At 35.3% G+C, this 21,134-nt stretch overlaps 1 protein-coding gene across 2 annotated transcripts in view; it reads right to left on the bottom strand.

Moving 5' to 3' along the window:
- AGMO (alkylglycerol monooxygenase) overlaps positions 1-21,134 on the bottom strand; it is a 190,225-nt gene that overhangs the window by 77,120 nt on the left and 91,971 nt on the right. The window contains exons 6-12 of one of the 2 annotated variants that reach the window (XM_068209866.1): positions 14,262-14,328; positions 12,755-12,820; positions 12,574-12,653; positions 11,476-11,610; positions 10,869-10,985; positions 3,718-3,800; positions 2,475-2,580 (exon numbers count right to left, since the gene is read on the bottom strand). In XM_068209866.1, coding sequence (XP_068065967.1) covers positions 2,475-2,580; positions 3,718-3,800; positions 10,869-10,985; positions 11,476-11,610; positions 12,574-12,653; positions 12,755-12,820; positions 14,262-14,328 — 654 coding nt within the window. The remainder of the gene's footprint in view (positions 1-2,474; positions 2,581-3,717; positions 3,801-10,868; positions 10,986-11,475; positions 11,611-12,573; positions 12,654-12,754; positions 12,821-14,261; positions 14,329-21,134) is intronic. The other variant, XM_068209875.1, reaches the window with a different exon arrangement.

Raw genomic sequence — 21,134 nt, 5'->3', positions numbered from 1 at the left:
TATTCTGGTCTGCCCAAGAGCATATTATTTAAAATACACCTATTTTTTCAGTATTTTCAAAGAAAAATTGTGTGCAAGTAGTCCTGTCTCTTGTAAAAAATGGACTACATAGTCAGTATCAAACAAAGGACTAAAAAAAGAACAACAAAGAACTGTGTTATGAAGGTGTCCCAGATTGAAAGGCAAGATGTATTCCATTTGCCATCTGTACGACAGTTGTCTTCTGTTGAGTGGGCAGTTTTCCTTATCTCTTTCACAACCAATCCTGCCTCAGGGGAGACATCTGCTGATAATGGGCTATTGAATGTCACTGCCTGACTGGTAAGAACTATAACATCCCTCTGTGAGATGCTCTGCCCAGAGGGAGGAGCCAAGCATTTCTACCTGGATATAATCTTGAGTTTCTGGAACACCAGCATGGCTTTTTCTGCATTGGATTTCCCAGAGGAACAGCTGCCCCTCCTACTGCAGGAAGACTACACCCTTTTTTTACAGGATCACTGTTGCAAGAGAACCACACCTGCCACTCCAGGAGGACTGCAGCCATAATTCCCATTTGGACTGCTGCCAACACCCTGACTAACAGGGTGTCAGCTTGTATTCTGATTCTGTCAGTGTTGTTTTGGTTCACTGCATTGTTTATTTTATCTTTTTATTTTCTTCCCTAATAAAGAATTGTTATTCCTGCTCCCATATTTTTGCCTGAGAGCCCCTCTTAATTTCAAATTTATAATGATTCAGAGGGAGGGAGTTTACATTTTTCCATTTCAGGGGAGGCTCCTGCCTTCCTCAGCAGACACCTGTCTTTCCAAACCAAGACAGAAGGATAAAAGAATAAACAAAAGGAAGAAAGTATAGGAAAGTACAGTAGAGAAGAACTCAAGATGACAAGTAGGATTTATTTTAATGACATGAAAAGAACAGAACAAGAACCACTGCTTTTTATTTTCTTCATGAAAGAAAAGGAAGCTCTAGAATTCCTTATAAACAGTAAGAATAATAATCTAATCTTCTACTCGTTTCTTATTAAGAGACATTTTCATATATGAATAAAGAACTCAGCAGGGCAGGTTTTGAGGGTGTATATGATGACATAATTCTCACAGAGCTCAGTTAGAATACCCAAACAATTCACGTCTGAAAGCTATGTCTAAAGGGCAAGGTAAACTGTTCCAAAATTTTAGAATTTGTTACTACAAGCCTTTCTACTGTATTAGGCTACTCAGGAAATTTTACAAACATTTTCTAAATTATATTTAAGTAAACTTCTTAAAATACCTGCTGAATTCTTGCAGACTCTTATCAAAGGAATTCAAGAACCATTTGATTTATACACCAAAGCTTTGACAATGTAACAAGGTGGGCAGGGGGAAAATGAAACAATTTTCAATTAGTGGCATTCATCTAGCTTTAAATATTGTCCAATAGCTATTGTTTTCCAGCCCAGGCAGAAAAAACCCAACAAGCAAGCAAACAAACAAAAAACCCAACAAAAACAAACAAAAACAAACAAACAAAAACCATAAAAACCTCCCAGACCCAGAGCAGCAGTCGATATTTTTTTTCATTTTTCTAATTCCTTTTCCTTTAGAAAAGCAGAAGAAGCGGGACCACTTCCAACTGGGAAAGACAGTATAAATTTTGCATATGTTTGAAGTCAAAGGAACCATTCTGAACTTGGTTGAGTCTCAGTTCCTACTGTTTTATTTGATTTTTTTCTAATTTGAAGCCAAAAGAGTAGCCTTCTGATGAGGTTATACTAATCCAGCCACCCTAACCTTGTAGGTTATGAATTACCATTGTTTTCTGGTAACCAGCAGTAAGTAGCTTGGTAACGTTGTTCAGACAGGAATACTAAAAGTGACTATTGTTATTTCATTGTGATAATATTAAAAGAGATATAACATACCAACTGTACTGGAAAGGAAAATAATAAAAAGCAAAAGGCACGAACAGGATAAAAGTTAATGCTAAGAACACAAAAGTAACCACACATATCAGACCATAAGTCTTTTTAGTCCTGTATCCACTCCTTGTCAATGTCTAAAAGTCTGTTTCTGAGGCACAGGATAAATACAGAGCAAAATACTTTATATTTAAGTCTTCCAGCCTCCAAGAATTTTCATATTTCTCTTATAAAAGAGGAATTAAACAATCCAAATTCATCAATGCATTACTATTATTCACTTCAAAGCATATGGACACAAGTAAATTATTTTTGCAATAAGTGGTAAATGCAGTCCTTCATGACCTTTTTTCCAAGGATAACTGGCATCTCAGTAGTGAACTGGAATAATTTTCTTACAAAATAATCATAAAAAGTGAAAAATAATGAGATAAGAAAAAACAATACTCTATTCAAATAGCATAATGAAAAATAAGAAAGCAAAATGTAAATGTTTAGTGTTTCTTTTTTGTATCAAGATAAAAAATCTAGAATAATCAGCATAGATGTTTTAAAATAAATATCTTACCTCATATGCATAGCCCAAGAAGGAAAAATTACTCCTAAAGTAACCAAGTTTGTAAACACCTATGAAGACTAAAGAGCGGATGATTTCCAAAATTCCTGCTCTGGACCTAGAAAAGGGAATCAATTCAGATTAACATCCAATCTTTTCTTCTTTGCTAAGTTCAGTGAAAGAGAGAAAATAGAATTCATTTGTGATGTCCTTCATTTCGTCATCTTTCTTAAAGTTAAGTTTTTATGGTATATACCTTACATGGGCTTAAAACCATGAATTTCCTAGTGGTGAGAATATCCATACTTGCAAAATATATTTGAACTAACATAAATGGAGCTGTATATTTAGTTACTGTCCTTTGATCTCAATAATTACCACAATAAAATTCTGAGAACTGCTACATAAGTAGCTCAGAATCTTTTCAGTGGTCTACTTCCATAAATTTTTACTAATGCCTCTTTATTAACTCCCTAGGTTATTCACATGTCTGGCATGTTGACAGATTTTTTACCTATCTTGAATTAAACTGTTCAGTCCTTAAAAGTGAAAGGTATTCTTCTTAGAAAACATAACGAACAGCAGGCGCAAAGCAGGACTGGCACCTCAGTCTCAAAGGAAGCTTCTACTCCACATTTCTTCTCTGTTAGGGCAAATAACTTCTTTGCAGGAAAGTGTGGATGTTACTTACTCTTCTTTAGGGCCACAGTGCCCATATCGACTACTTCATAATGTATCTCACTGGCCTGGTGTATTCAAGATCCAATTTCATTTGAAGCCATACTGATTAAGTTTAGTCTCAAGTCTAACACCATCTTTCACATGATTTTGAGCCTACTCTGAGCTACAATGTGTGCTCTTCATATATCATCACCATATCTGACACCTATGGCGTGCTACACAGGGCTCGCACAATCTGACCTTGAACAGCCTCAGACAGCTGGCAGGTCCCACTCAGCTGCCACTGTCCCAAAGCCAGAGGAGTGGACCTAGTAACTGCAAGCACAGAGGAAGACATGAAGAGCCCTTCCCACAACTTTTCTGCAAGGGATAATACAGATGTAGTCAGTACCTGCTATGGGATCAATCCTGGATTTATGTGTCAGCTAGTCATGTGTTATTTTCTAGTCAACAGACAGCCATGTGTGGGTCTAGGTGAATATATCTCTTTATTGATATAATTTCTGAGATGTACATATAGTTATAAATAATCCATAATGAAAGAATAAAAACCCCCACATATTTTGTATCTTACTTGTTCTCCATAAGTAGTCCAAAAGATGCCAGGGAGAGAATGATAAAGCCAATTCTCATGAGAACTGTTCCCTGTGACAACATCTGTTAAAAGGCAGACAAAAATTTCATTTAGAGTAATTTTCTGGAGAGAAATGGAATTTTTATAGAACAGTAGTTTGAACTTACTGAGTGAAGCTAGTGTCCCCTTTTAAAGTAATTTGCTACTTTAAATTTTAGGAAAAAAATATGCTATGGATAGCACTCATACCTGGAGTAACCACCTTCACAGTTGTTTCCTGAATACTGTATTAATGTTTAAAGTTATCCCCTTCTGTCCTATGTGTTTTTTTCCAAAACTTATTTGATTTCCTTTTGACTCTGCTCAAGAGGAAAGAAACTTACTTCTAGAAAAAAATCCCAGCAGCCCTCTTCTTTAAATTTCATATTATGTTACCAGGTCTTTACAATAGCCATCTTTGAATCCCAATGGATAAAAAAGCCAATGTAGTGGTGAGAATAACAACTCACATGACATGATCACATTTAAGATGAAACAAAATTAATGTTTTCCCTTCATGAGAACTCGACACTTGGTTCCCAAGTCAGCAAAACTTTTTAGCTCATATCATTAACTTCAATCAGACTTAAAACACTTTTAAACATTATGTGCATAAGTATTTAGATGAATCGCAGCATAAGCATTTCTGTCCTTAAAATTTACATCAAAATGACATAAACAAAATTTGTATCAAAATGACATAAAGAAAAACAAAAATTATTTTGATTGTAAAGTTTGAATTTTTAAAATTTATTAAATATTTATTTTGTATTCTATACTGCTGCCTTTGAAAATCAAATATTTAATCGGTTTCCTTTTTTCTCTCCCTGATTTTGTTTCAAATATTAGTTTTGAAAGGCTTTTGGTTTTGGTTTTTTTTTGGTTTTGTTTTTTTTTTTTTATTAAAACAAAACAAAACAAAAGTAGTGGATCTGAGTTACAGAAATCCTTTCTTGCTTCAGCAGCAAAAAAGTTTATGAACAGCATCTTGCGCTTCATTTGCAGGCATTGGAAAAATAAAACTCCACAAATGTCTGCCCTGATTTCCATAAATCCCATTCAGTGACATGCCCAACTTCCTTTGCTCGTGGCCCCAACCCCTCAAAGAGATCTAAGGTAAGTATCTGTGAGCATGGGAGGCCTCAGGAGGATACTCTCAAGTGTTACAGCTGTGTGAACTTAGAGTGCCCATGTTTGCAAAACACATCAAACCACACACTCAGTCTGGGCAGGTTTCTGTTGTTTTACTGAAGCATCACAAACACCTACTTAGATATCCTCAACAGTTATTGAACAAAGAAAACTCAATCCCAGCAATGAGCAAACTAAACAGCAGCCTCACCAGTTTACAAGCCAGAACACAGTTCTCACAAATGACACCTGTCAAGCCATTCTGTTGCACAGATTTGTACCAGGTGAGAATCAAACTTATTACTGCATTCCCACATTACCAATCTGTTCCATTCCTCTTTACGATAATTTTTTCATTGTTAGCAATAGGAGAAATTTGTTTTGAAGTGACAAAATATTTGGACAGACCTTTTTTGTAAAAATCAGGCACGGACTCTATTTGAATTTAATTAAATGAGGAGTGCTTTAACTGCTCATCTAGCCATACTGAGTTCAACTTCAACTTCCTGTACAATCTGGCTCATACAAAAATTCAATAAGTGAGCAAAGAAAAATATGATTTGGCACAGGCATAAGGGAACTCACCCATAAATTTCTTAGAAATGCTTTGATAGGCTTTTCAATGATTGTTACATGTCTAATAAAGGAGTTTTCCAGGGAACAAAGACTGAAATTCAAGACTTTTCTCCTTAAAGACTGTCCTCACTTTTAAATTGAAAAATTACACCTTCTTTAAAACCTACTTATTCTTGCCAGGTGGGTCTGATTTTTCTTTGTTTCCACTGTGATGCACCAGGTCCTACAGACTGCCTGAAAAATACTCCCACAGTGGTAGAGCACTATTCTAAGAAGCAAGGTTTTGTATCTTCCTAGGCAGGAAAGAGAACTAAACATCAAATCCAGATTTCCATCAAGTTATGGAGTTGCTACATTACAATATATGGCTAAAATCACACTTTGTGGAAAATGAATGAAACTGCAATGGTTTTCATACAAGTGCTAATACTGGTCTTGAGGAAGGATTCAACAGTACATGCTATGAATGAGCAAGGGTGTCCCTAGTTTCCAGTTTTAAAGGGCTGCATTTCAAACTTTTCTGCCTTTCCAGTAATCCCAAGCTGGCTAGCTTGCCCCAGGAATCTGGGTTTCCTTGTGACTCCAGCTGCAAAAAACTGATACCTGCAGATAAGGTAACGCTGATTCATTCTATCTGGCCTTACGTTCACTGAAGTGCCCTAAAACCTAAGCTTTTGCTGAAACTTGTGGAAAGAGTACACGGGGAATGTGGGAATAAGCTAAGCACTTTGGGAATTCCATTTCTTGCCATTAGCTAGACTACAAGCCTAAAGACTAAATTTGGTACTGCATTAAGAGGTGGATTTCCATGGATGATGGAAAAGCTTCCCAAAAGCAGACAGTTTTGGGTCATATTTTAGTGGTGGTTTTACCCATAATTTCTATCAAGGACTTTTTTCTCAGCTTAAAGATATATTGTAATTTACATTACTAGAACAAGAAAAAGAATTAAAATGATCCTGCACATATATCTAAAACAGAAGAGTAAAGCACAGACTAAGAACTTGACAGGAAATTAATAAATTTCCGGTCAGTTTTAAACATGGAGTTCCAGCAAAAAAATGGGAATAGAAATACATTTTAATGTCTGTTTGTAAATCAGAAGAACTGAAGCAACCTTATAACTTTTTTAAAAAATCAAACTCAAATGTAAACAAGCCTTTATCTTTAAATGGTTAAAATGCTATATGAGGTTCTTTGGCATAATAACTACCTGAACCAGGTGTGAATATATTTTACAGACTTGTTTTTTCGAGCCAATTTCCATTTCTTTTCAGACACACTCCTACTTGAACAATACTATTTTGAACACTAGTTATTTGTAAAACTCCTTATGGTTAATATGCCCTCTAGCCCAGAATGTGAAGGACTGGAGGACTCTAAAGCACAACCTGACTCTAAAGCACAACCTGCATATCCTGGTTCATTCCAAATTGGCACTATCATCAGATTCATGCAAAAACAGTACTGTAATGCCTGAGCATGGTGTGGCAGCTTTCCACTTCCCAAAACATCAGCCTTCAGAGTGGTGAAGGGTGAGGCAGAAAGCCTTACTGGGAATCATGAAGGTAGAAGGTGCAAGTTACTCTTCACTGTAGGTACAAGCACCACATTCACATACAACAACAACAACAAAAAAAAAAAAAAAAAAAAAAAAAAATCCCTCATTTGTACTGCTAGTCAAGGATTACCAAGAAACTTTCAGTGAAATACACCATGATACCATTGGGAATAATATCTTTCAGAAAACCAGCCATATAGCGTAATTTTTACCACTGTTAGTTTGCTTCCCTAACTTTCTCTTACAGTTCCATTGGTATAGAAATATGCTGCCTTGATTCTTTTATTTGCTTTCAAACACACATCACCCTATGAAGTGGATGCTGGCAGCTGAGGTATCCATTTTCTAGGCATTACTCTACCAAAATCAACAAAATAGTCAGTGGGTTATATCACTAAACTAACATCATATATTAAATCCATGCACTGCAACCAGCAGTGCAAAAAGAATGTGCCTTTTACACCTTCATTAGTGTTAGCATCCTTGTTCTACTTAAACATAGTATGCATGGATGTATATATAAAACAAATGAGTATTTATATACTGGAGTATTTGTATAAACAGAGAAGCATGTGGGACCACAGCAGGTTCCCCAATTACAAGTCAGCCACAACTTTGCAATGTGGTTATTGGCTACAATCAAGCAGAAAAAAATATTTCTGTTGGATTTTCATTCCATTTAAAGCTTTGAAAATATCTTTGAGCCTTAAAAAATGGGGGGGAAGAGGATTATAGAATTTAATGAGACGTTTACACTGCTTTGTAACCAACAGAATGCCATAGCATTATTATTTTATGGTTTTTTAGTAATGAAAAAAAATTCATTTAAACAAAGAAAATGTTATTCCAAATCTGTATTTAGATGAGCATTGAAATATTCAAAATTGACTTTTTATACTGCAAAGAATCATTTTTTTAATTCCTTTGGAAGAATAACATGGATGCATTTTCTCATTCTGATTTCTCCAGTGGTTCAAAAGAACTTCTAGGAATGACATCAGCACATTTCACAAATTAACAGTTGCCCTGCCCTCATACATAAGATAATCAGATACATTCAAATTAGGAATGCTAAATGATGCTATGAATTTTCTATTGTTAGGTGTCGTTATCTGTATGAATTTATTTTAACTTAGAATTCCTAAAAAAAAAAAAAATTCTAATTCTTAGCAATATTACATACAATGTACTTGGTGATGCCCTATTGAATAAATACATTAATTGTGTTCTTAACTTTCAAGAGATCTTACTAATTTCCATCTAATTGAAAATGCTCACATATTCATATAATTATAAGCACAGTAAATGTTATAGTATCTATTAACAATAAAAAAAGACACTGCAAAACGTGTTTAAGGTGCACTTTACTTAGATTTATATGATACCTGAAGTTCTGGAGCTATGGGACTTCTGCTTTGAATGTACTGCAGTTTTACACTCCTAGCACTCTCTCTGGGACTGATCCAAATCCCATTTCTTCAAGGAGCTTTGGATCAGATCTAGATGTGCAGAGCTCAGAAAGCAATTTTTATTCGCTGGATGTAGTGCAGATCACTATACAGAAAACAAACACTGTATGCTCTCTCCTGTGGAAAATATATATTTGTTCTTTCCTGTTTTGCTCTTTTCATAAGTTAAATGTAGGTCATTCAGACAGAAGGTATATGGTTGCTCTTTATGGATAGAGAAATTTAACACTTCTACAGGGCGTGAGACCAAACACTGAGCAACTGTAATCACTTGAGAAATGTAATAGCTGTGTGCTGTGTCTTATGGCTGTTATGAAATGGAACTTATACCTAAAGATGAGGAAAACAGTTAGTTTTCTCCATTTATGGAGCTATGCCACAGTTATGACATAATTCATAGCCAGACAGAAAGTTCCAGTTGTATCCATAGACATTTCATAACTCAGTGTAGTGGAAAACTGATATTGAAGAAAGGTTTTTGCCAAGTAAAGTTATTCATACACAAGCTTCCTTCTCATGACAGCTTCCCCACTGTACTGCAGAGCGATGCTGGAACTCTGCCTTGGGACCAGCACTTTCTACACCCACGCTGAAGGTTTATGTCCTGAGATGAGGTGCTTCCAGTCCCCTGTGCTCTCCTTCTTATCCTTACTACCTTATTACCCTGCAGTTTTGTGCAGAGAATTTTCTAGTTGCTTTTCTACAATAAGTTCATAAATGGAGGATCTTCAGGGTGTTTCCTCCATGAATGAAATAATTTAGTGATTATCTGGGGCTTGGGTGCATTTTTCAACTTTCTTTATTACTTATTCTTAAACAGCTGCAGTTACCAGCAGATAAAATTATGTGGACTATCCATTTTTCCTTCCAGGACCAGAAAAAGGCCAAAAGAAAAAAAGAATAAAATAGAAAAAAAAATCAGACTCCTTAATTCTGGCTGCTAAAAGCAACAGCATAGAGTAAAAAAAAAAACCCAACCCAACAATAAAATGAAACAAATGGAAAAAACTCAAACGCAGAGTTTGATTCCTATGCAAATGTAGTATCTAGAAGTATTCTGGAAAATCTTGTAGAGGTTTTTCTCAATATAGGAACATTGGCAATCATGCATACTGTTTGACTTGTGTATTTTGGAGGTATTTATTCATACCTTTGGCTTAATTTCCTGTCCTTATAATAGACTAAGCCTCCGATGATTTAGTAATCACCTAATTCCCTGCAATTGCAGTGTGATCCTTTGCAGAGGTAAACATGGTACGTAGAATAACTCCATACTAATCCAAAGCATATGCCTGAGGTAGCTTTAATATTATCCCAGGAATGCTACGTACTGCAGTGTCCGGTCAGGTGGGAAAGGGACAGTGACCACTGTTGGCCAAGGGTTGGAGATTGCCAGGTCAGCATGCCAGGACAACACTGAAGAACCCAAGGGGCCCTTTGTGTGTTTACAGCCTGCCTGCGGCAACGTGGGTGACACAAACACAGCAAGAACACTGCTCTTTAACTATGGGGGACTTAGAAAGGGTTTAAGAAGAAGACCAAAGGGCATTTTATCAAACTAATATAATTGTGTGTTGTTTTTGTATATCTTGAGAGGTCTTTGACTTATTTGTGGGAATATTATATTCATTAAATCCTGCTTCATAACTCTGACATTTTAGCTTTAGTACATGAGGGAGAGTTATAAAGACAGGAAGAAAGAAAAGGAGCTTGGAAGGATGTGAAACCTTGGAAGCAGTTAATGTCTCATTTCTTTTAGGTGGACATGGCCTTGTAGCTCACCTTCACAGGCTGCAAGGTATCCATGGAGGAACCAGTCCCCATGGAGATCCCATCAGGCAAACCCATGGTGATAAATACATGTGTTTCCTTATTGTGCTTCTATCAATGCTGTTGTATGTTGGAGATTGGAAGAAAAAATTGCCCTTTGTGCTCCTCCAGCTCTGAATTCGTGCTGACACCAACCTACCTATCTGCATGCACTGCAAGACCATTGCAATCTTCCTTCTAAAGCCTGGGCACCTAATGGTATGACCAATCTTAACATCTTAAAACTCCACAGTTTCAAGCCCCATGAGGTACTAAAAACTGAAGCAGACACGTATGTCTTCTAGCAAATTATTTATATTAAGTAAATAACTGATAAGGTTATTAAAAACTGTTTACTAAACAATATCAAATGTATATTTAATAGCATGGAATTATATATTTAGCCATTTAGGCTAATTCTTTTACAGAAATCTAGTTATTATTTTAGTAGCTCAAATAAGATATGAGTTGGCCGTAGAACCGCTGCCCGATCCTTTAATATTTAAACGTTGTGTATCATTGCTGTTAGCAGGAGATATTATTTCATAAAGGAAGGAATTACTTACAGTCATAGAAGCAAGAAGCTCGATGTACAAGTCCACTATTACAGCAAAATGTACAAGTGCATAGCAATTAAGATAAGCTGGTACACGTGGATTAAAGGGAACTTCTTTTCCAGTGACCTGTATAAAACAAAACAGTTACTTGCCTTCAAGAGGGACCTGCTCTGGCCTGTTGCTCCTTAATATTCTTTACACTTACAAACACAAAAGGGGTGACATCTAATCGAAGAAAGATAATGTACTGTCAAACTTATGTACTACCTAGTTTCAGACAGTTTAACTTTGTGTGTTTGTGCATGTCCACAGCTGAAAAAAAAAGAGAAATTACTCTACTCCACAGAAAAATTCTGAAAATCTTTTCAGGAAATGAATAATGAAAAAATAACTTAAAAAACACGCTTTTTCCTTCAAATAAAAAGAAAAAAAACCCCCAGAGTTAAAACATTCATTTCCTTCAGTTTCTTTTTCCCAATTCATCTTTCCCCATGCTTTATGACTGCTAATTTGCTAATTTAAAATAGCATGTGTAGAGTTTTTAACATTGATCCAGTAGCATTAAGAGGCCCAAGTAAATTACACACAACTGAAAGCCTGTGCATGTTCTATTTACCACTGGGATTTCCTCAGGAAGGCCAAGTCTAGGTTTGCCTGGTCCCCAGCCTGGCCCTTTGAATATGACAGAAAGCTTATTGCAGAATCCAGGTGTGGCCCAAAACGTGTTCCAAATATGAGCCAAGGGACGTAACTGAAAAAAAAAGTCATTTTTCATTGTTCACAAAATAAAGATTAATAAAACATTGTACTTTATTAATTTTTAGTTTTCAAATAAATTATTCAAATAAATTATTTTCCAACTCTGTAAAGAGAATAAATTAGAAATAGATGAAGACAGTTCAGAAAACCAGGCTGAAATAGGCAAAAACAATATGAAGCCCTTGGTTAATTTGGTGAGGATTACAATGACTTCTGCTCACAGGAAAATCTGGTTTTCCATCTGTGCCTCCTGTAATCACTCCTGAGTATTAGTGGTACATTGTACAGCTATAGCTATGCAATAGTGGTATACTGTGTAGCTATAGCTCCAGAGTATTAGTGGTATATTGTATAGCTGTATTTATGCAGTATGATTTGGTTACTGGGACCTTGAAATGACACACTCTCAGTAATGAAATTACTTAGTATCCGACTGAAATGGATATAATAGCACATCCTCCCACTTTCCAGCCCTGACAGCCCTGACAGTAAAATTTCTCTGAGATTCCTTCTTGGATGAATAGTCATGAAAAGCAAATATGGATTCCACTGCTTCTCATGTTTTTGTAGAGGATTTTTACCTAGCTTAAATGAAACCTGAACCAATAAATCTGAGAAGCACCACACTAACTAGTTTTCTTTTTGTTTATTATATGCTTTTGTCTGTGCTTCACTATGTATTATTGCACTGCAAAACATCTCATTCAGTCCCACACTGTTCTAGTAAGTTGTTAGTTTTACTGTTACATATTTTCATGATTACTACAAACTCTGCGTAAACTCAATGCAATGAGTAGAAATACCTGTCTCATAATGAAATATGGAAGAGGTTGTAGATAATGTAATTGACTGGTCAGCAATGCAAGGATGGCCTCAACTATGCCTAAGAGAGGAGTTTCTTTTGAATATGACTGAATGTTGAAGATATCAGAATCAGTGATAAAAACTATAGCACCTGGAGCATGATGGGATCAAATGAATTTACTGGATGTGTTAAGCCATATACAACTTTTGCATCTTCGGCCTCAAATGTCCCTGATGGAAGAAGAAAACAAAAGAATGACAAACAAATTCAAAAGTATACATATTTTTGCCACACTGATTAAACAAGACAGAGAACATCTTCTTTTACTTACCAAATATCCTGTCCCAGATAATGAGCGTGCCACCATAATTTTTGTCAATGCAGTAAGGATTTCTACCTATTATAAAAATCAATTATGAGACAAGTAATAGGATAAAGAAGAATACTAGGAACTGAATTATGAAGGAAAATTATCATTTACATCACTTTACAATCTAAAAATAACTTTAAAAGATAGCTAACCCACCACTTCTCATACTTACATATATATATTTCTTTTTTCCTTAATAGCCTTATTGCTCTCTTTCTATTCAGACATACAAACCCAATGTGTCATGCCCAATATTTCTGTGAAATTTGGAGAGTAAAACCAGTTTATATCTAACAAAATATATGCTAAATATATATATGCTAAATACATATAATGGTAGTTATTTCATTAATATTTGTCAGGTGTCTCTGTCCACTGTGTCATATGTCTGATCCCACACTATTCATTTCAGTGTGAGGAAAACTGATCCTTCTGTTTTCTAGGGAATGTATTTGTATATAAGCAGTCCTCTCAAAGTTATGAATGAAGACGCATTGGTTACACATCCATAAGTTTGTAGAGATAGTCTGGAGCAACTGTACAGCCCTGATCAGTTCCATAAAGATTCAGCTTAACTCCAATCAGGATGAGAGCATTAGTTCAGATTCACAGCTGAGCAAATAAGAGCTGAGTGTCTCCCTGAGGATTACCAGTAGTTGTGCAAATTTTAAGGACTAGACACTTAGAGCACCACCACTGTGGATATAGTGATCGTGAGGATACAATAAACCTTAGTAACATCCTCTGCATATGTATTTGAGTCTATTTCAAATTGTTCTTCCATTCCCCTATTTTTTTTTAAACTTACTATCTCTGCACACTGAATGAGCTAAGGACATCTGTGAAATCCACTTCTGTGTCTCAGATACGTTTATGACATTTTTCAGTATGCAGCGGACTTATTAGTACAATTTACATATGCAGTACAGTCTTGAAGCCCTCTGAATACTCATAAAAAATCAATCATCATGCACTTCTGTGAAATGAGATTTACCAATAATTCAAACAGGTGAAATCAAATTCCACTAATATATTTGAAAGTTCTTCTAAAACATGGCCATGTTTTTCACAGATACAGAGCTTGAATTTGAGTACAAAAGTGTGTTTATTTATGATTCAGTAGGCAGGGAAGGATGAGATATTTTTCTATCCCTCTTCATACTTAAAAACATTGAATTTTTTTTTCTTAAAGTCTTCAAATTATTTAATGTTATCCAGACTTAATTTCTCCTCAATAATTAATCTTGAACATAAAAATGTTTAAATTAAACCTAAGTTCTGATTATATGTTTTAAAAAAATGTGAAATTTCTAACTGAGCAGGGACTGTTTCTGAAGTAGAGGTCAAAATTGAAATCTTTCTGTAAAACTGATTTTACAGTACAGTTTTACTGTATTACTATTACTATATAAATAGTGACCATTAGGGGAAAAAAAAAAAGGAATAAGAGGTTCCACTTTTATCTTACCATGATGAACTCTGTGATGACTGGGAGTATTAAGTATCCATTCCAGAGGCCCAAGTTTGTTGATAACCTTAAAATACATAATGCTTCAATGAACTTGAAAATATTGTACAAGACCAAGAAGAAGTAGGGAAATGAAAAGAAGGAAAAGCTAAAGAGAGGATGTTTATCTCCTGGAGAACTACATAAAAATATAGAACTGCAATATTTTTTTCTGAACCATGTCACTGTATTACAGCTACAAAAATTTTCATTAAAATATTAAAATACAAGTTATAAATTAAATTTCTTTTTGATCCAGAAGCTAATTTCTTTTGTTCTAAAAGTGAATTGTTTTTATCATTATTCCATGAGAATCTTTGAGACAACTGGCAATCATGAACTGATAATAAGATGGAACCACAGGGAAGTGATTGTTCCAGTGTAATAAGCACTGGTGAGGCTGCACCTTGAGTACTGGGTTCAGTTTTGGGCCTCTCACATTCTGGAGCATGTCCAGAGAAGGGCAATGGAACTGCTGAAGGGTCTAGAAAACACATCATGTGAGGAGTGACTGAGGGAACTGGGATTGTTTAGCCTGGAGAAAAGAAGGCTTGGAAGGACTTCACTGCTCTCTACCTCCCTGAAAGGAGGCTGTAGTGAGGTGTGGGTCGGTTTCTCCTGCCATGTTCCAGATGAAAGGACAAGAGCAAAAAGCTTTAAGTTGCGCCAGAGGAGGTTCACATCGGATATTAGAAAAAAAAAAATTCACTGGAAGAGTGTTTAGGCATTGGAATAAGTTGCCCAGGGAGGCGGTGGAGTCACCATCTCTGGAAAAGTTCCAGAGACATCTGGATGTGGCACTTGGGGTGATTCTGGTTGATGCTGGGTTGATGGTTGGACTTGATGGTCTTGAAGGTCACTTACAAACTTGATGATTCTGTGATTCCATACAAATTGTTTCACTCATTTTTCTTATTCATATCCAGTGGCATTGCTTGGGATTCAGGGCAACTCTATGATCCCACTTTTGCAAACACTATGTCAGCAAATAGCTGCCATTGACCCAGAAAAAAAGTACTCTTTCCCCCTTCAGTACATTTGACTGCATGCTTCTTCTATCAGTAACCTCCTTTTACCCTGACACAAATGCATTAACCCAAGAAACCTGACTAGGGAACTGATGCAAATCAAAACTGCTTTTGTTTTGTTTTTCTAAGTCAGTTTAACTGGATCCGATCCTGATTTTGGTTCAATATATGGTCACAAACACACTGTCATGAGTTGGAGGCATGAAGAGACAGCAGATCAGCATGAATTCACCATGGAGCTACAATCTAAGGCAATGCCTCAACAGTAGAGAAAGATAGCACTGATCATTTTAGTACCAACCCAAAAATGATAGACAGTATCCACTGCCAAAAGCCAAATCTAGTGCTTCAAGCTTTGTCAGAAAATGCTAATGAAGTAAGTTTCTGTCAGCAGGCTTTCTGCTGAGTTAGGTACTCTCAGCTACTATGGAATTAGAGGAAAGCCAGCACTGACTTCAAATTTGGTGCTTTGGTTAGCTCAACAGAAGTGTGTGGATTAATAAATGAATAAATAAATAAATTTAATTAGAAAATAATAATAAAAACAAATTCTGACTAATAATAGTGGAAGTATTTTCTTGGAACACAGAAATCATTCTTTAATCCCAAACACAATCCATCTGTCACAAATTGATGCAATCACTGGATGACCAAAAAAGACATCTATTCACAATATATTCTGAAACAGTATCTATTCACCAGGTGTGATTATGGCCATAATGTCTTGCAATTAAAAGGGAGCAGGGAGCATTAAAACAGCAAAATAAAAATGCTTAGACCTTAAGAAACAAATCCACTCAGCTGGAATTCTTTTCCTTTTAGAGAATTTAATTAGTAAATTTAATGCTCATACTGCCAAAAGGGGTGATCTGTAATATAATAATAGAGATAATAATGGCAAAAAAAAAAATTTAGAGGGACAGTCATTACCCCTGAGAGCAGGTCCATTAATCTAAAAAGGATTTTCATTCCTTTAAGGTTTACAGAACAAAGTACTGAAATATGGCACTTCCATATCACTTTAATTTACAGTTCTGCAAGTGCAAGTACATTTAGATTGAAAAAGCAGACTTAGGATATTCCTCAGATGCATTTAAATTGTTATGAATCAGGTAAAGATAATAAAAGGAAAAAAAAAACTTTTTTTTCATTTTTTTCTTCAATAACTGCAAATAGAATATCAACTTAATTGGTTAAGTAGAGAATTTCTGTAATTAAAGGAGTATAGAAATAAAAAATTTCTTCACATACAGAGGACTGTAATATTTGGACCATCTTTCTCAAAATCCTGCTCACATTTGACTGGAAAAACAGGATCCAGAGAAAAGTTTGTTTTGTTTCATTTAACTCAGAAGCCAAGGACAACATAAGCAGGATCAAGCTCTCCCTCAAAATAAGTTCAAGTCTGAAAAGACCACCTAAAGGTAAGAAATGATCCATCATTTGTGCTAGCTTCATTTTGTGCCTTTCTCAAGCAGAACATTCCACTGTTTTAAGATATGTGAGATGTGACCATTAAATTAATTTAATCTGAGACAAATGTTTTGAATTGAACTGCAGCCCAGCACCTGAGAGAGCACTGATTTTTCTAATAGACCACAAGTAACTTTGATCCAGTTGGTTTTAATATATGTTAGCTCAATATTTTAACAGGTTTTGTAAAAAAAACCCAAGTGTGCACTAAGAGATCAGGGAATCAGTAAGGATTAGTAGTCTTCACCTTTATCCTACAGGTGGATTGTAACAAAATGTCCTCAGAATGAATGCCTTCAGGTATCAATATCCAGCCGGTTGAATTAAAATTTTAAAACTAAAATTCATCCTTTTGAAAGTCTACATAGTATATCCTTATGCTAAAGCAAAACTTTTTGTCTTGGGACTCTCTAAGGACCTCCAGTATATAAATTTATATGCAGAACTTTAAATAAATTTTTCTGATTAATAATAGTGGAAGTATTTTCTTTGGATAACAACACCGTTCTCATCCTTTAAAACAGTCTTTCTTTCAGTGATGAAATTTAAAAATCTATTGAAATATTTTCTCTATGTCATAATTAGTGATTGATACCCAAGCCTACTTTAATTAATTATTCACACAAGGTCACCTTCATTGCAAAGACATTTTAGCCCCACTGTGACAAAAATATAATCTGAGACAACAATCATAATCACATGGCTTTAAAGCTCCAAGGGGGTACAGAACTCTAACTATGTTGACATTAGCAATCCATACATCAATGCTTTGTCTAAAACACATCAAAAATATTTTTTCACCAGATAGTCAAAATAGTATAGGTTGCTATTTCTAGAAACTTCCTTTGCCATCAGTAAGTTTACTTGTAGATATTTAGCTCATTCCTAAAAAAAAAAAAAAAACCTGTTGTCAGAGGAAAAAATGTGGTGCCAGAGTATTTATAAATGCATAAATGCTATAAATATAACCATAATCTTTCCAAGAGACAGAAATATATCACCACTGTAAAGCTGAATTTTGAAGGCTCTTGCAGCATTTACATGTCAAACAACATAGCTCTTTTGTTTAAATTTGTTTAATTTTTCTATTTTCTGCCATCTTACCTGGGGCAAAACTCCTACAAGCAGATTTTTCACCTAAGTAAATTGGATAGGATAGCAAGACAATTTTTGCCAGACAAGATTCTGACATGGCCATGTCAAGCTGACAGGAACTTACTGCAGTCATATTGAAAGAAATTAATTTATTAAGAACTGACTCATAACAAAATTTCATGTGGTGTAGCAACAGCCCTGGTTCAAAAGAATAATCCAGAGAGAAGAAAGGCAGTGGCAGGTATCCTGCTTACCCATCTACCTTTCATCTGTCAGTCTATCCTCATTTCTGTGTCTTTATTATGTCCAGACATTTTCCTTGGAGAACAGCAATTTCAAAGGAGCTCATAGGCATTCTTTGTAGCAGTAACCTGGCTTACACTGCAATTACAACCAGTCACCAAAGCACATAGACTACTAAGTTTCAGCCATTCAGACAGAAAAACATTATCAGCTTACAATCTCATTGCATTCAAACTGGTTTCTGAGAATAAGAGCTTTCATGATGTTCACACATTAGAAAAAAAAATTAAACTTTTTAAAGAACACCAAACAACTGTGATAAGAAGATAAAATTAGTTTTTGATGCTTATAATTGGGATTTTAATTTTAAAAAATCTGCTACTCTAATTTTCGTATCTGACCTTTTTATTGGAAAGTATTCTAAAAAGTAAAAAAACAATAGTTGAAATGTCACTGTTCAGTAACTCTACCATCACTACTTCAAAATTTATTTCATATTACTCAAAAGAAAAAAGTCTGCTTGTCAATATAAAATATTCTTATTTTTTGTATCATCAACTTAAAGTGATTTGGGGAATACAGGAAAATAGCTACCAATCCCCTAAAAGATGAAATACCCCAACTGTTGTCCAATTATAACCTTATCTGTATTTTGACCATTAAGACTGGGGGCTTACATTTATTTTGTTTCTCTGATACAGACACTTCTGTTCTAAATCAACTCCTGTCTGCAATTTTTCCTTTCTCAATTAACACATCACATGCACCTAAACTCTCATGCCAGTGACCCATAGATGAACTGCAACATTCCAACAAAACTCTTTTCCTGTTTCCTTTATTTTTTAACATCCCATTGGCACAAAAATAATTTTTCACTTATCAAAATCCTTAGAAATGGACTCAATAAACTAACTGCAAATCAAATATGTAGGCATCTCATATATGTATATATATATGTTATAAAAGTTTTGTCCACAAAACATGCATTTTTCTTTCTTTCTTTTCTTTAAAAACTGATGTACTTCCTCCTTTACACTTGGGTATCACTAAACAATAAAGCAGAATTACTGACAATAATTGAAGCAACTCCAAAAGCAGTGTAATAAATAAACCATACTTAGAAATACTTTTCATACATTACTGAATAAAATATCCTGGAAATGAAATCTTCAAAGACAGATGATAGAAACTAAATGGGGGGTTTTTTCGACAATAGTCAATCTTATATAAAGATGTTTCCTTTGTGACAGCAATCCCTCACCTAAAGGGAAAGAACACTATGCAATATCTCTTGTGGCATGTAAGCACCTCCGTTTGTGGTCTCAGATTTTGTCAGCACCAAGGGAAATCTTTATTGCCTGGTACCTGCATCACTTCAATGTAGTTCTTGTTCAAGTAATGAGAAAAAATCGTGACATGAAATCCAAGGGAAACTTTACATCTTGTGTAACAACTCCTCCTGTCACCACTACCACATCAATCTTTACTTAGCTCTGTTTCAATGTCAATGTTAGGAAGGAATGTCAACTGAATAAAGCAGGCGACCTTACAGTAAAACCATCCGTATATAAAAAGTTTAGGGTTGATTTTTTTCCTCTGAGCATAAGAAAAGCTGTTTGTAGCACAGCATTACTTTCAATATCATGGTGTTTCTGATCAGCAGGACAGAAGAGGGTAAATTCACCCCTGGAGCATCACTATGGAGCACTCTGAACTTAACTTTGGACTTTCTGTTAGACTAGTTGGTAGTAAAACACATATTACAAGTCATTTCCTCATCAAAATCAGGGTAAGATTCTTATTCCTGGTATATAAATCTGTATTTCAGACAATCTGGTGGGGAAATTTTAAAATATGACCTTAATTACATTTCCCAGTAGAGCTGCTGTGTTAATTCAGGACAACACATCCATCTATTTATACAGATGGCTCTGGTGACCAGATTTGCCATGTAAAATCTCTACAGGGAAGCTGAGGAAAGGCAGAACTCCTAGGACATGTGCTTGTCTGCCAGTTTCACACTTTGAAATCCTTGGCAAACTCTGATTTATACACCGCCAACTGTTTTCCTATCTGATTAGGCAGTTTTCTACTCCAGTAAGCATGTAAAATGGATATAGCTGAATTTCCACACTGAGGAGTGAAAAAACAATATTTATAGTTTAGAAATAAAACAAGTGAGAGGAATCAGGCCTGTTGGGATCATACAGAGTTTCATAGAGGGTGAATTTCTGATAAATCTGGATTGTAGGAAGGGGAGGTGAAAGCCTAGTTTTAACGGACAGTCTGGTTTAGGGCATATTTATATAATAAACACGCAGACTTAAGAAATGTGTCTATAATAAATTATCTTGATGGCAGGCTGTTGTCACTTTCCATTGTTTTACACCTCAACCAGGAGGTAAGGTTTGAATCAAATTGGCATCTTACATGAATATTTAAGTTAACTGTTTCAACAAGTGGACGCAACCTTTTTATTTTCTTTATAGGTCAAATAAAGCCTTGTGGGAAAGGTGAGCACATATAGGAAATTTCAATCAATTTTTCCATTAAAAATGAAAAAAACTTACAGTAACTGATTGCTTTAATTTCAGCATTACAAATAGCAGAGTGTGGAGCAAGTCACACTTTCAGTCATATATCAAGTTAAGCATTTTAAACAAACTCCAGGAGAAAAATCACTATACAAAATCAGTATTTTTCCGCAGCCTGACAAATATGTTCTGGCAATTGCAGAAAAAAACTCCAAAAGTCATAAATCAGTATGCCAGCCCTGAAATAAACTAAAATATAGCCAAATGAGGCTCTTCATCATCTTTTCTAAACAGATCAAAAAATAGTCAGCAGCCTATACTCTGTGATTTTAACAAAGAAGGGTCTTTCAAATTTTCTGTTGGCTTTGAAGCTGTAACTATTTTAAACAGATTCTCAATGAGTACAAGCCATGAGAAAAAAGCATTATATGTAATATGTTAAGATGGAAAAAGAGGGAAAG

Source organism: Anomalospiza imberbis, chromosome 1 (genome assembly GCF_031753505.1).
Source record: "Anomalospiza imberbis isolate Cuckoo-Finch-1a 21T00152 chromosome 1, ASM3175350v1, whole genome shotgun sequence".
Lineage (NCBI taxonomy): Eukaryota > Metazoa > Chordata > Aves > Passeriformes > Viduidae > Anomalospiza > Anomalospiza imberbis.
This window is presented reverse-complemented; position numbering and strand designations above follow the sequence as displayed.